General features: G+C 41.4%; 1 protein-coding gene across 1 annotated transcript in view; it reads right to left on the reverse strand.

Moving 5' to 3' along the window:
* itih3b (inter-alpha-trypsin inhibitor heavy chain 3b) overlaps positions 1 to 16,608 on the reverse strand; it is a 290,232-nt gene that overhangs the window by 210,462 nt on the left and 63,162 nt on the right. The window contains exons 15-19 of the mRNA XM_034167581.1: positions 12,652 to 12,678; positions 10,620 to 10,658; positions 7,435 to 7,461; positions 7,172 to 7,273; positions 2,111 to 2,276 (exon numbers count right to left, since the gene is read on the reverse strand). Of these exons, the coding sequence (XP_034023472.1) occupies positions 2,111 to 2,276; positions 7,172 to 7,273; positions 7,435 to 7,461; positions 10,620 to 10,658; positions 12,652 to 12,678 (361 nt within the window). The remainder of the gene's footprint in view (positions 1 to 2,110; positions 2,277 to 7,171; positions 7,274 to 7,434; positions 7,462 to 10,619; positions 10,659 to 12,651; positions 12,679 to 16,608) is intronic.

Here is a 16,608-nt window from a genome sequence, read left to right on the forward strand (position 1 = left end):
TTATTTATTTATGTTCTCACTCCTCATCTTCAACCACTTATCCGGGGTCGCATCACGGATTTATTTTTATTGTTTGATTGTTGCATCTTTATTGCTTTTGTGCAAATATTTGCTCATTTTCAAATGAATGCCTGCAACATGTTTCAAAAAAGCTGGGACAGTGGCATGTTTACCATTGTGTTACATCACATTTCCTTCTAACAACACTCAGTAAGCTCCGCATTTGGGAACTGAGGACACTAATTGATTCCCATTCTTGCTTGATGTACGACTTCAGTTGTTAAACAGTCCAGGGGCTCCATTGTCATATTTTGTACTTCATAATGCACCACACATTTTCAATGGGCGACAGGTCTGGACTGCAGGCAGACTAGTCTAGTACCCGCACTCTTTTACTACAAAGCCACGCTGTTGTAACATGTGCAGAATGTAGCTTGGTATTGATTGTCTTGCTGAAATAAGTAGGGACGTCCCTGAAAAAGATGTTGCTTGGATGGCAGCATGTGTTGCTACAAAACCTGGATGTACCTTTCAGCATTGATGGTGCCATCACAGATGTGTAAGTTGCCCATGCCATGGGCACTAACACCCCCCATACCATCACAGATGCTGGCTTTTGAACTTTGCGCTTGTAACAATCTGGATGGTCTTTTTCCTCCTTTGTCCGGTGGACACGACGTCCATGATTTCCAAAAACAATTTGATATGTGAACTCATCACACCACAGCACACTTTTCCACTTTGCGTCTATACATTTCAAATGACCTCGGGCCCAGAGAAGGCGGCGGCATTTCTGGATGTTGTTGATGTATGGTTTTCGCTTTGTATGGTAGAGTTTTAACTTGTATTTGTAGATGTAGCGACGAACTGTGTTAACTGACAATGGTTTTCTGAAGTGTTTCTGAGCTCATGCGGTAATATCCTTTACACAATGATGTTGGTTTTTAATACAGTGCTGCCTGAGGGATTGAAGGTCACGGGCATTCAATGTAAGTTTTCGGCTTTGCCGCTTACGTGTAGAAAGTTCTCCAGAATCTTTGAATCTTCTGATTATATTATGGACTGTAGATGATGGAATCTCTAAATTCCTTGCAATTGAACATTGATAAACATTGTTCTTAAACTGTTGGACTATTTTTTCCACACAGTTGTTCACAAAGTGGTGATCCTCGCCCCATCTTTGCTTGTGAACGGCTGAGCCTTTTGGGGATGCTCCTTTTATACCTAATCATGACACTCACCTGTTTCCAGTTAACCTGTTCACAGATGTTCTTTGAGCATTCATCAACTTTCCCAGTCTTTTGTTGCCACTGTCCCAGCTTTTTTGAAATGTGGTGCATGCATCCATTTCAAAAGAGCAAATATTGTACAAAACAAAAAAGTCTATCAGTTTGAACATTAAATATCTTGTCTTTGTGGTGTATTCAATTGAATATAGGTTGAAGAGGATTTGCAAATCTTTGTATTCTGTTTTTATTTACATTTCACACAATGTCCCAACTTCATTGGAATTGGGGTTGTACTTAAAGAATATATATATATATATATATATATATATACACACACACTGAACAAAAATACAAACGTAACACTCCCATTGCTCCCATTTTTCATGAGCTGAACTCAAAGATCTAAAACTTTTTCTATATATACAAAGACCTATTTCTCTCAAACACTGTTCACAAATCTAACTAAATCTGTGTTTGTGAGCACTTCTATTCTGCAAAGATAATCCATCATCTCACAGGCCTGGCATATCAAGATGCTAACGACTCGACAGCATCATTATTGCATTCCTTAGTTGTGTCACACCTTACTTGTGTGAAGCGCCTTGAGGCAGCTTTGTTGTGATTTGGCACTATATAAAATAAATAAGTTGAAATTGAAATTCAAACATGCTAGTTATTATTTTTAATTGTTTACCAAAACTGTATGAAATGATTCAGATTAAACTGTTCTTTAGAATATGTGTGGGCAGAAATATTTCAATCATTGTAATATTTTGAAATTATTCTGACAGGAACCAAGGAAAGACACCACACCACCAACATCAGAAGTTTGGGCCATTTGAATGCAAAGTGAAACAATTAGTGAATAAGTGTGACAGCACCTTCCAGCAGTGATGGTATTTTCAGACCAGCTGTAAAATGTCACGTTCTGTTCATCGTGGATGCTGATTTCACTGGCATCGATCTGAACGTGAGAATCAGGTTTGTAGTGGATGACAATCTTTTTGAAGCCCGGTGCTGAATCAAGCTCACCATTGACAGACAGCTCTGTGACACAACAAAGTAAATGTACTTTAGCAATAAATACAGTACAGAGTGATTTCATCACTAATACAATAAATAAATAATAATTATTCAATAACATGATTTTGGAGGGCACTATGGTTGATTATCAGCCCTCGTGTAGTTAGCAGCCTGCCATTTCCTGAACAGCCTGAGCCTGAGAGCTGCTAATGAAATTAATTATTGTCTCATTACTACTACAAAGTCGTAGTTGTCAGTGTAATTTAGCGTCCATTTGATACAATCTGCTACAAAGTGCAGCTGTAGATCTTGTTTTGTAGACATTTTGTTGTCCGTATGTATTATATTAATATTCTGTAATAGTGAATTTAGGCAGTACGGTGGCATAATGAAATGAAACTGTTGCCTCACAGGAATAAGGTCATGGGATTGCATCCCACCTGGGGCCTTTCTGTGTGGAGTTCCCTCCGGGTGCTCCAGCTTTGGATATCTTTGGATGTGGATCCAAAGGCATGTTGGATGAACTGGAAACTTCAGCTAGACTGTAGGTGTACATGTGGGTGTGAATGTGTTTGTTTGTCTTTATGTGGCCCCTGCGACAGACTGCTGTCCTGTCCCCTCACGCCCTTTGACTGCTGGGATAGGCTCCAGCGCCCCCGTGACCCTTGACTGGAGTAAGTGGATATAGAGGATGGATAGACAGAGTGGAGTTGGTGAAGGTAGATGAATTTAAATTAGGGCTGTCACTTAATTCAATTTTTAATTGCATGTCCATAGTTAACCCGCGATTAACTGCACTTTTTTTTTTTTTACCTTTAATCCAAGCTGCTTCTTAATGTTTGAAATTAATATTTTTAAAGAAAATTCCATTTAGTGCAGAACTATAACACTAAAACTTGGACAGTCTGAGTAATAATTACGGAATGATGTTTTTTTTTTTGATTGTTAAAAATGTTAATTTTCATGACTGTTGTATAAAAAAAAAAAGTCTTTAAAATATCTCCAAAAGTGGATCTTTAAGGGCCTTTCAGCTCAGACGCAACACAGACTCAAAATAAAGAGCATCCACAAACTCAAAAATGCCACGTCTGAACACAAAAAGGAGGCAGAGTTTTCTACATAACCATGTTTCAGTTCCGTTCCTTCATGAATAACTCAAAATGTCTCCATGTTTGTCAAGACCCATGTGCTCCACAAAAAATAAAAAAGCATTAAGAACAAGAATGATATTTCTGTAATTACACTATAGTGATTACAACATTAAATGGCAATGTCTATGAGGATGTCAATTAAATGCTACACGACTTTCCATGCTATTTTATTTATACCCCCGTGACACCAGTGGCCTAATAAGCCCGAATGCCGACCGAATGAAAATTCGACCTCCATTTGGCCAAAGTCGAGGCGCATTTGAAAACCTCCGACAGCTATCTGAGTGCATTCCAAACAGTCGTGCTCATTCGCACCACCAGCCCAAATGTAGAGAACATGCACCCAACTGTTGAGGTATGTTCAAGGTGGAAAAAGGTTGAAAGGCAGTCAAAGTGCAGTCTGACTGCATTATAAGCATTCGAAATAGCAACTCAACCACATTCAGAGCATTCTGATCGTGTTTGAGGGAACCTTGAAATGGTCCAGGCACACCAAATTCTGCATGGGGCTGGTTCAAATGATTGCTCAGTTGCATGCGTGTGTGATCATAATGGCTGATTGCACCGCTGCACGCGCATGAGGCTTGATCAAATGATTGCTCAGCTACGTGTGTGTGTATGCTCATAATGGCTGATTGCACCACTGCACATGCATGGGGCCGTCTGGACAGTGAAGCATCCTGCTGTACGCTAAGCAGCTGATTTCCTGGTGGATAAGAGAGAGAATGGGGGGGAGCTTGCAAACGCTGTGTGAGGCGCTGATGTCAGGACCTGCCTTACGTCTCCTCTATTTTATTCAATATCTGGACTAAAGTATGTAATACAGGGACCCCTGATCATGGGGCCCCTGTATTACATACTTTACTGCAATGCACCGCGGACTGGTGGCTATTACCATTAGTAACGGCTGTGGGTGTGTACATTGGTGATCTGATGACCGTAATAATCTGATCACATGCATTACAGTCATGGGTCCACTGACTATAGTCAGGGGACCTGGTTTACATGTAATCGGTCAATAGGTTGGATGTCATTCAAAAGTCAGGAGTGTGACATGGCAGGTCTTCAAAAAAGTGGACCACAGTGCTCGCTCTGCCATGCCCCTCCCCCTGCTTGCATTCCACCCAGACCTCAGGTGGCAATCAGACCGCACATGTGCGGCATCGAGGTGTGTTCTGTATATTCCTGCTGCATTCTGCCAGCATTGTGGTGGTTTATGCTGTGTTCTGGCCACATTCAACCTGCACTCTTGGTATTCGTACTGTGTTCGTGCTGCAGTCAACCTGGATTCTGGAGCTGCTGCATGCCAAATGTGCGTGAATCATTCGAGAAAACTGGCACACATTCTGGGTATTCAAATGGCATTTGTACACAGCTGTCCAAATGTCTGTCCCTCCCAACTAAACCTCGTAGTTTGGCTTTTTTTCCCATTTGCCCTGATTCTGCCTCATTCATGCTCATTCCTGCTAACTGTGATGGGGCCCTTAGTCTAAAAAGAAATGTTCAGTGTACATTATTATGTTAACTGAGAAATTATGTCATCTGAAGTTAAGAGTTTTTTATTGTAATGTGCAAAGTAAAAACAGGCAGTTATACCACACAATGAAATTCTTAAGGTGCTGTGACACTTTGATCCGTGCACCTGCACGCACATCATCGTGACGATCCCACCTGCTGTGTTCCCAACTGGACACCATGCTTTGTTATATTTGTATATGTATATGTTTATATATGTTTATATAGCACTTTTCCATCTGCATCAGATGCTCAAAGTTCCTCACATTCACCCCAATGTCAGGGTGCTGCCATACAAGGCGCTCACTACACACTGGGAGCAACTAGGGGATTAAGGACCTTGCCCAAGGGCCCTTAGTGATTTTCCAGTCAGGCTGGGATTTGAACTGAGGATCTTCTGGTCTGAAGCCCAACGCTTTAACCATCGTCTGACCATCACCTCCCCTAACTGGGAGGTGATGGTCTAGTGGTTAAGGCAGGTTAGGTGAATTGGAAACTTTATACTTGCCCAGAGAGACCTGGGCAATTATAAAGTTTCCAATTCACCTAACCCGCATGTCTTTAAATGTGGGAGGAAACCAGAAACCCAGAGGAAACCCATGCAAACATGGGGAGAACATGCAAACTCCACACAGAAAGTAAACATGTGGGAATTGATCCCATGACCTTTCATGTGAGGCAACAGTGCTAACTATTAATTCATCATGCTGCCCAGTGCACAATTTAGAGTGGGGCTCTTCAACTCATTCCAGAAAAGGCCAAGAGGGTGTAGGTTTTCTTTGCAACCACCCACTCCACCCAATCCACCAGGTGATTTCACTGATTAACATTACTTTGAGCAGATGGAATCAGTTAATCAGTGAAATCACCTGGTGGAGTGGGTGGTTGCAGAGAAAACCTGCACCCTCTGGGCCCTTTCTGGAATGAGTTGAATACCCCTGCTATATAAAGTGAAATATTCATCCAGAATTCAGATCTGAATCACCTCCAAAATTCAGTTGAGTCTTCTGTGCCCTAATAGCTATCTGTCGTGCAAATATGGCGAGAATCCATGAAGTAGTTTTGATGTAATCCTTCAAAGCCAAAATAAAGTGAAATCTTGATCCAGAATCCAGATCTGGATCACCTCCAAAATTTAATGAAGTCTTCCATGGCCTAATATCTATCTATGGTGAAAGGTTTGTCAAAATCCGTGTATTAGTTTTGACGTAATCCTGCTAACAAAAAATAAATAAATGATTTTATTACATCCTTGGTCAACATAAATACTTAGAGGATGATAGTAATAATGATGAAGAGAAGAATGACACTGAAATAACAGTCACTCAGGTGGTGGAGGGTCAGTGTGTAAGAGAGTGATTGAGAAGCCTAATGGCCTGTGGGTAGAAGCTAGTCACCAGCCTAGTAATCCTGGACTTCAGACTCCTGTAGCGTCTGCCTGATGGTAGGAGTGTGAAGAGTGAGTGTTGGGGGTGTGTACTGTCCCTGATGAGGTTGTGTGTCCTATGTAGGACTCTGGTTTCGTAAATGTCCTGCAGTGAAAGGGGGGGCTGCCCCAGAGATGTACTGTGAGGGCTTAATCACAACCTGGAGAGCCTTCCTTTCTTGGACTGTGTAATTACCACTGAAGCCAGGAACATCAAAGTGAAGGGGAAAGTTTACAAGGTGGTAGAGGTGATGGAGCTAAGAAAAAATCATGAGACAGAGTTGGAGGTGACAGAGCTAAAGACGCTGTGATTTTTTTTGGGGGGGGGGGGGGTGTAGTGAGAATGCACATATCAGAGGAATGGCACAGGTAGGACTGTTTGAAGGCAAAGTCAGAGAAGTGATATTGAGATGGTTTGGAAATGTACAGAAGAGCAACCTAGGGTAAAAAGGGAGAAGAATAAGGATGGAGCCAGCAGGCAGGAGTTGCAGAGGGAGGCCAAAGAGAAGGTATATGGATGTGGTGAAGGAGGACATCCAGGTGGTTGGTGTGACAGAGGAAGATGCAGAGGAAGGGATGGGATGGAAATATGATCTGCCATGTTGACCTGTATACTGCAGCAGCCGAAAGAAGATTCTGCAAAATTTTGTTGATTAATTATGTGTGCAGGATATTGGTCACAACCAGTACATCCAAAGCATTTCAGTAAAAACTCCCTCCACTGTAGTATTCAATCAGTAGAACACATAATCAGACTTAGAACAGAAACAACATCATAGAGACAAGAACTACAAATGAAAAGGAGACACAAAATACTCATTACTCACTGCTGCTGGGATCTTGAAGCAGTTTAAGTTTAGTTCTTCCAATGATATCAAAACAGATCGGATGAGACTGATTCTCAGCTTTTAACAAAAATGTGTGTTCCACTACAGCAGAAGACAGAATAGGAAATACTGCTGTTAGTACAAGTTTAACTAACTAAAGCCAACTTATTTTGTGTCTGATCATTATTATTCGAATCAAAACTTATGAAAACTAGCAAAACTAGCAATCTTATGACGCTAAAAGTGAATGTCTTCACACTCACCTGTTGGAACCACTGTGGGCACCACATCTGTGAAAGAGAGAAAGCAGTTCAGTTCAGGCAGCCTGACACTTTGTAATCACAGTATAGCATCAAGTCAATTCAACTTCTTTTTTTCCCCTGTTTGCATATACAGTGATGGTAAATGCCACACTGGCAGAACCATTTATATGCATAAATAGACATATATGCAATTTGTTCTTGCAAGACAGGTACTATGTAGAGCATGAGTGAGCGTGGTGTACGTGTGTCACCCCCATCCGCCCTTCTCGATCAGCCTACAACATCCTACTCAAAGCCAACAGAAAACTTCTATCAGAAAGGGCCAACCACCAAAACAACATGAAGACAGACAAGAATGAAAGACAGGTGCCGACAGCAACAACCATAAAGTGATGAAAAGTGAGACACCAAGGAGACGGGACCCCAACAGTACAACATACCAGGACAAACAACCAGTAACAGCAATAGACTGTTGTCTAGTTAGTGAGCATCCAAACCCTAATCTTGGACACCAGAGTGTTAAGAACATCCAAAACTGAATTGTGGTGACGGCAAACACCTAACCATCCACACACAGAGACCCAGATCACAGCTAAATAACTGATCACTACTGTGGCTGGTGTGTTGGGCCAAGACAAAAGTACAGAACCATTCCATATGATGTAGACCACTCTGGCATGTCAGGAGCCATACGGCTAATTGCATGCAACAGATGGAAATGGGTCTAGGAAGCAGGGCCCCAGGAGATGCAAGGAGAAAAGGGACAGTAGAAGGGCATAGGGGCCAGGAAGGGCACCCACAAGAGCCAGCGGGGCAGCCCGACGAACCACCAGGGGAACGGCCCAGGTGGGCCATAATGCACCCCCCCACACCCCCCCTCCCCCTCACGGAGGCACAGGGAGCAACCCCACACACCAGGGGGACTGCACAGGGTGCCGGCGTAGGCCCACAAAAGGGGGCACCCCAGAACCACACCACTCGGGCCATTGCCCCAAAAAGAGAGGAGCGAGCGGTGGCGGGGACGAGGGGCCAAGGCGCCAGCATGACCGAATCCAAAACCCGGGCAGGGACCACAGAGCCTGACCAGGGCGGGATCCGGTAGCCCCCAGACAAGGGGTGGGACCAAGACCCCTGAGCCAGGAAGGACATAAGACTCCCCCATCACCCGATACCCCCCCAACACAGCCAGCCATACTCCCCCAAGAACCCACAGCAGCGCTTCATCCACCCCCCCCGGGTCCCACACCAAAGACCAAAGCCCAAGATCAGGAAACCACCCAAGCGAGACCAGGACAACACCCAAATCCCACGGAGATCATTGCCCCCATCCCCCCAGCAGTTGTCTACCCCCCCAGTGTCATCACACGTGCCCCACCACAACACCCACCCCCAACGGGCCGCGGCACCCTGGGCCCCAAAAGCCCCAGGGTACGCCCCCAAGACCATGGTAGAACCGGACAGACGGACCATCCCCCACCCCAGTGCCCCAGGCATCCTGGCCATCTGTGGCCGACCTCATATGCCACACTCACCCTACCTAACAAAGCCATCCTTGTTATTATAATTAATCTCCCTTGATGTGTGCGACCCCCTAAGTGAGCAAGGATAAAGCATTAAAAGTGCATTAAAAGTAAGGCAAGTCAATTCAACTTCTGCAATATTAATCTGGTCCGTTAAGTAGCAGTCTGATTAGTTAAGAGCAGCAACAGTGAGATGACCCCCAAAACAGGAATGGCTTTACAGGTGGAGCCAACTGACAATTTTTTCCTCCTCATCTTTTCTGACTGATTTTTCATGAGTTTTGCATTTGCTAGGGCCAGTGTCACTACTGGTAGCCTGGTCCAGTACCTGGTCCCAACAGAGGTTGCACAGGCAGTCCACCTCCTCCAGGATGGCACATTAACATGTGCCATTGCCAGAAGGTTTGCTGTGTCTCCCAGCACAGTCTCAAGAGGATGGAGGAGATTCCAGCAGACAGGCAGCTACTTTAGGAGAGCATGACAGGGCCATAGACGCTCCTAAACCCATCAGCAGGACTGGTATTTGCTCCTTTGTGCAAGAAGGAACAGGATAAGCACTGCCAGAGTCCTACAAAAGGACCTCCAAAGGGCCACTGGTGTTCGTTGTCTCTGACCAAACAGACTTCATGAGGGAAGCCTGTGCTCACCAACCGGCACTGTAGAGCTTGACTGCCATAGAACACCAGAATTGGTTGGTCTGTAACTGGTGCCCTGTGCTTTGCACAGATAAGAGCAGGTTCAACCTGAGTACATGTGACAGATGTGAAAGGGTCTGGAGATGCGTAGAGAACGTTATGCTACCTGCAACATCATTCAGTATGGCTGGTTTGGTGGTGCGTCAGTGATGGTCTAGGGAGGTATATCAGTGGAAGGATGCACAAACCTCTACAGGCTAGACAATAGCATCCTGACTGCTTTTTGGTATTGCGATGAAATCCTTGGACCCACTTTCACAACCTATGCTGGTGCAGAGGGTCCTGGGTTCCTCCTGGTGCACAACAATGCACGGCCTCATGTGATAAGAGCATCCAGGCAGTTCCTGGAGGTAACCAAGAGTAACAAAGACAACCAGACAATTCTGAAGGCCTTAAAGGCTTTTGTGTCACCTCTTACGCAATTTCATTGATTTTTCTTCAAAGATGTGAAATTTCAGCTACATTTTGCCAGAAGGCACTTTTGAGACATGCGTCTGCCATTTTTTTTTCTTCCTATGAACATCCTTCTGTGTTCCAGTCCACCAAGTTGCAACTGGTGGTGTAACAGACAAAATAAACACTGTTTGTGATTCCTCCAGTTACAGCTAAATAAACCTATAAATCTAAGAACTTCTTCCACTGATATCAAAACTTACTGGATGACCAATCCCCATGCAAGAACTGTATTGCTTTTTCATACTAATGACACAACATAAGGCCCTCGGTCTGGACATAGAAGCCTTTGGCCTGCATCCATGAATCATCATAATACATCGTAAGGTTCAGGAGACTGATTCTCAGCTTTTTGCAAAAACATATGTTCAGCTTCAGCAGAAAACAGAAAAAGAATTGCCATGAATACAAGTTTAATGTACTAAACCCAAGTACTCTGTGTTTAATAATGACAAATCATACTACATCTTAGCTGTCATGTGACAGTAAAAGGCAAAAGTAGATTTTCAACACTCACCTGGAGCTGTGGGAATTACATCTATGATCATTAAGAAATCTTTGAACACAAAGAGAGAAACCAGTTCAATGCAGGCACCCCTGATTTACAAATGAAATTATAACCTGAGTACAGAGTAAAGCAATTCTCCAATCAATGAGCTAGTGCATATATATATATATATATATATATATATATATATATATATATATATATATATATATATATATATATCATCACTGTTTTTCTAACGGTGCTATAGACATGAAATTTTCACCAGATGTCGGTAACAACACAAGTCATCCATAGATACAAATTAACTTACATGCAATGAAATGGAAAGACACATGGAAAAAGTACTGAACACGCTTACTGAAATTTATTTAATACTTTGTACAGAAGCCTTTGTTGGTAATGACGCTTTAAGACACATCCTGTATGGAGAAACTAGTCACATGCATTGCTCAGGTGTGATTTTGGCCCATTCTTTCATACAAACAGTCTTCAAATCTTGAAGGTTCCGCAGACCTCTTCTATGAACTTTGATCTTTAGTTCTTTCCATAGATTTTCTATTGGATTCAAGTCACATGATTGGCTGGGTCATTCTAGCATCTTCATGTTCATTCTCTAAAACCAACAGAGTTTCCTTGGCTGTGTTTCAGCGTAGTTTTTCTTCAACAATGGAGTCTTTTGTGGTGAGCATGCATACAAACCATGGTAGCTGAATGCATTACTCATTGTTTTCTTTGAATCAACTGTTCAAATGCTCTCCACAAATGGTCCTTGGTTCTTGGACAACTCTCCTGATAATTCTTACGGGGAGCACCTGGTCATGGCTGGTTTATAGTTAAATGATGTTCTTTCCAATTTTGGATTATGGCACCAACAATGCTCACTGGAACATTCAGAAGTTTAGAAATCCTTCTGTAACCAATGCCATTGGTATGTTTTGCAACAATAAGGTTGCAAATATCGTGAGAGGGTTCGAGCCAATTTCACCATTTTGACCCTTTCTAAGCAACGAATTCCTCAAATTTGATGAAAAACAGATGATAATGACAGGATCATTCACCAAAGTTATAGCAAATAATTTCACATACGTTTGGCAGAATTAGCCTTTTTTCTAGGAGACTGAAAACCAACCTGTTTAGAATGCTCGCATCCATTTTGGGAAAACCCTTCATTGTTATGACGTGAAAGTGTTGCTGGGGTCACATGATTTTGCTTACATTCTGTTGCCAAAGGAAATTCTTTAGAAACCATGTAGAACTAACAGACAGCAACAATAACCTTTGGGCTTCAAAGTTAGAAAAGAAAAGAGAAACAACACAGGAAATCGACTACAAGGGGGGGAGAAGGGAGGGAAAGTTAAGTGTCTGATAGATTATACTGGGGGTAAGTTCTTTGATTCTCTATCCAAGTATTTTATTATAAACACTTGGAATAAAAGGGCTTGTTGTGTGGCGAAACATATGACACTTAAAATAAGAAATTAACATTTCTAAATCTAAAGGTTTTTTTAAATCTTGGTACACTGCAAATTATTTAATTCTTACCAAGATCATTTCATATTTTAAGTCTTTGAATGCTTCTTTCTAAAAAAGACAAAAAGACATCTTGTCAAGTGAAATTATCTGTCCATGCAGCAAGATAATTTCCCTCAGATTTAGCATTTTTAATATTGTTTTTAGACAACCCTTTTTTGCAGTACAATACAGCCACCTTGTGCTTCAGAGTGGAAACCACACAACAGATTAACAAAATCGTTTTGAGTGGACAGAGGAACTTCAGGGGCCCATCAGGTTTCGGGTGGGCCAGTGCCCCCTCTGGCCCTGGATCTGCATCTACACTGTTATCAAAACATATCTCAAGAGACTGATTCTCATATTTTAGCCAAAACTTATGTTTAGTTAAAGCAGAACACAGAGAAGACTGACATGAACCGACAAGTTCAACTTGCAAAAACACTCTCATTTTGTGCTTAATAATGATTATTAAAAATTTCAGCTCTCATATGACTGAAAAAAAAAAAACAGATTTCTTGACACTCACTTGGAACAACTGGTGGTCGCATAAAAACTGTAAACACAGGAACCAGAGAAAACAGTTAGTTAAATGCAGACACCCCTCACTGACTGATCACATTTCAGCATGTCAGTGTTACAGTTATAAGTGTTGTTAAGTACATTCTTTTTTTAACAATCCAAAACACACTAAATATATAAACTATAGAGTAAGAGTCGCATAATGCTATTATCAGTGGTGGGCACAGTTCCGACAATCCGATAACCGATAATTATCAGAGATAATGTTTTCATTATCGGATTATCTTTTCAGATAACTTTGAAAGCCATTATCGGACTAATTATCTTCCGATAAATTTTTGTCTGATACTTTTTAGACCATTAACATGGCAAACAAAGCTGAACAGCTACAAATATTTATAAAATTTAAAATCAGTTGAGCATCTACCTGTTAAATGTTTTGTAGCAGATGTGCAGTTCTACCCTCTGCAAACTGAAGAGAAACCGCTCTATCCTCTGCAGGCAAAGGAGAACTGGTCACACACAAAAATCTCATTTCTTTTAACCCCATACTGATACGCGGGCAATATCACCCAAGTCATCCAGAGGCATACATTTTTAACTTATGGTTAAAATTTTAACCAAACTAATTTCGGACAATTTATTTAAATTAACGTCACGTCTGAAGTTTTATAAAGTGAAAATATCAGATATATGTTTTAGTTTTAAAGTAATGCACTAATTTTTAAGGTTTTAGTGTGGACATGCTGTGTGCAGGTATATTATGGGTATGATAGGGTAATCTCAGTACGTTCACGACATGAGAAATGCATTTGAGACACAATGATCAGGCTCCACAGACAACAGCATTAAACTCTAGTGCCTAAAACTCTCATGAATATATTCTCTGGGTTTATAGATGTTGTTATTGTGTCTGCGTTTATTAAATTCCACGCATCTTAAATGTAGCAACACAGTTTATCTGGAATTTTGTTTTGGCAAGTTTTCAAGGTCTCTACTGCCATCTACTGGCCAGTAGTGTTCATGGCAGTATTCGCCCTGAACCTGGGCTGATATTTTCAATCACTGTACTGGGTTCCAGCTCAAACTGCACTATAGAACCGCATGGTGTAAAAGTTCAGAGCGGACGATTTATGTTCTCACACATTGTACGTTCAAAAACCACACGTCGGACTTGTGTTTCCAGAAGCAAAACATAAACAGAAGCTTTTTTTTCAAACTTAATTTACAAAACCTCTTGATGGGAGACATCAAAGTTAAAGAAAAAACAAACAAACAAACAAACAAAAACATTACAAGACAGGTCTGCGGTGTTTGCACATGCACAGTGCAAGAGGTTGGACGCTTGTAGTACTTCAGCAAGTGGGATACCCTCACGACGGCCGACCAGAATATCAAGCAGGTTTGATTTTCATCTGACCATACGATTGGCGATCAGGAGGTGGTCGTGAGATGTTAAACACAGCTCATTACTCCATGTATACTAAATGATACAGGACACGTGATTAACCTGAAACTCGGTGCGATCCAAAAAATTCTCGCACGAATGAAAAATGAGCTGAAAAAGGGCCAAAACTCGTAATGGCACCAGTAGATCATGGCAGTGTTGTATTTATTTTGACACCGGTTATATCAGACAGATATCTAATTACAACTTGGCTTTTTTTTTTTTTTTTAAATACCTTTTTTTTTTACAAATAAAAAATGGCATATTTTACAAAAGCACATTTATCTGTAAACACCAACACATGACACACTTCACATTAACGTGTTGGTTTACATAGAATGAATGAGTCATCCAATCAGTGTTAGTGGAGGTACATTTTACCCAGAATGCCATCTGTCTGTGTTTGTTACAAAACTTCAGAATTAGTGCATTATTCAACATTAAAAGATATATGTTATATCTTTGCAGAAATGACAGAATTGACATTAATGGAGTTATTCTATCAGTATTCATTTTATTTATACACCAAACCATAACTCAGCATTGCTTTATTTTCCAAGACCTCCGCCCGATGACAGTGTTGTGATTGAGTAAAGAGTTGAGCTTTGTGGCTCCTCTCAGCTTGCTTCTGTGCTGGAAGCCATGTAGTAAACTGGAGCTTCCAGCAGGGGGCAGGACACTCAAAGACACAAGTGCTGACTCATTGTTTGGGTCTGTCATCGCCTTTGATGCTTCCAGAAGCGATCATGGTGTTAAAACTCTACATCAGCTTGTTAGCAGTTGCAAGTGTACAGGAGACAATACTGGAATTTATCGATTATTGGTTATCTGTAACTTCCGATACATTTTTGGGTGGTTTATCATTTTAACTTTATCAAAGATAACGTTTCAGTTATCTGATTATCCATTATCGAAGTAAATTTTTGGGTTATCTGTGCCCACCACTGGCTATTATGCATTTGATCACCCATTTTGCTCTCATGGAGGAGGCCACTAAGGCACTCACAACAGCTCAGAAGGATTAAAAGGCATCCGTGGTTGCGATTAGAAAAACTGTGTACACAGCACAGATTTGTGCTGACGCTCCTAAACTTCATGTTAAAGGACATGTCACACCGAAATCATAACATTTAGATTTAGGCTGTTAGTGACCATCCGATGATCCACCGGGATTACTTTGTGCACTTCCATAACCAGTTTCAAAGAATAAGGCATTCGCAGCAAACAGCTACGGAGACATCTGAAAACAACGTACTCGTGAGTACTTGTGTGATTCTGACAGGTAACATAGCTATTAGAAGCGTCCCAGCATGCGCTTGAAAGGAATGTAGCTGATAACGTTAAGAACTGAGGCATAGATTAATTCCAAAGTTGAAGTGTGATGTCATGTTATGATGACTCATTTACAAGTGAAAATACAGTCACAGTAAAAGGTGCAGCTCTGAGAAGGTTTAGTGCACCTGTACGGCCATGAGCCATAAACGCAGCCTGTCAATAACCATCTCTGCTTGAAGCTCAGCTTTGTGCACGATTAATTATAAGTGTCGCTATCAATAAAATCTAAAAAAATACATCTGCTGCCGGGAAACGTTAAGACATTCATTTTTTCAGTGGCAGGAGCTGCTGCACATCTCATCAGCTGCACAGTGCACACATACACACATTCCAGCTCCAATTTCACACTCAAAATAATAAAAAGCTTGCCACAAAACACAAAGACTCACCCACGAGTAGATGTATTTCCAAATGTAAACTCCACACAATCAAAGCCCCCACGCACGCACACACGCATGCATGCACGATCGCCAGCTGCAGCTCCACCTTTACTGAACGTGCCACAATTGTGAGAGAACTAAAGTCCATTAACTTCTGGAAATAATGTATTTTAAGTAATTGGAGTGTAAATGTAATTTCGTTGTTGTTGCATTCGTGTAATGACAATGACAATAAATCTCATCTCAATTCTGACTTTTTCCAATGTAACAAATCCATCTCCCTGTTGTCAGGAAGCCCCCACATTACATGAACACAGCTTCAGTAAACCAGCATCCATGGAAACAGTGCATCAGCACACTTTAGGTTCTAAAATCTGACACTCTGAAAAAGTCAGGTTAAGGGGTGAAGTCTGTCATCTCCTGTCTGTAAATCTGAGCCATCATTTTCGAAAAAAAAGCTTCATTTTCGGACAGAGCAGGTTCATTTCTCCCTCTGTCTGTCAGCCATCAGGATGTTTTTGTTCATTCTAAAATGTACGTCACACCCCAAAAAATGAAGAGAATTGGCGAGTGAGACATTTTCCAGAAATGGAATAAAATACAACTCTAATTCCAATGAAGTTGGGACGTTGTGTAAAATGTAAATAAAAACAGAATACAATGATTTGCAAATCCTTTTCAACCTATATTCAATTGAATACACCACAAAGACAAGATATTTAATGTTCAAATTGATAGACATTTTTGTTTTTGTGCAAATATTTGTTCATTTGGAAATGGATGCCTGCAACACATTTCAAAA

The sequence above is a fragment of the Thalassophryne amazonica genome, chromosome 3 (genome assembly GCF_902500255.1).
Source record: "Thalassophryne amazonica chromosome 3, fThaAma1.1, whole genome shotgun sequence".
Classification (NCBI taxonomy): Eukaryota; Metazoa; Chordata; class Actinopteri; order Batrachoidiformes; family Batrachoididae; genus Thalassophryne; species Thalassophryne amazonica.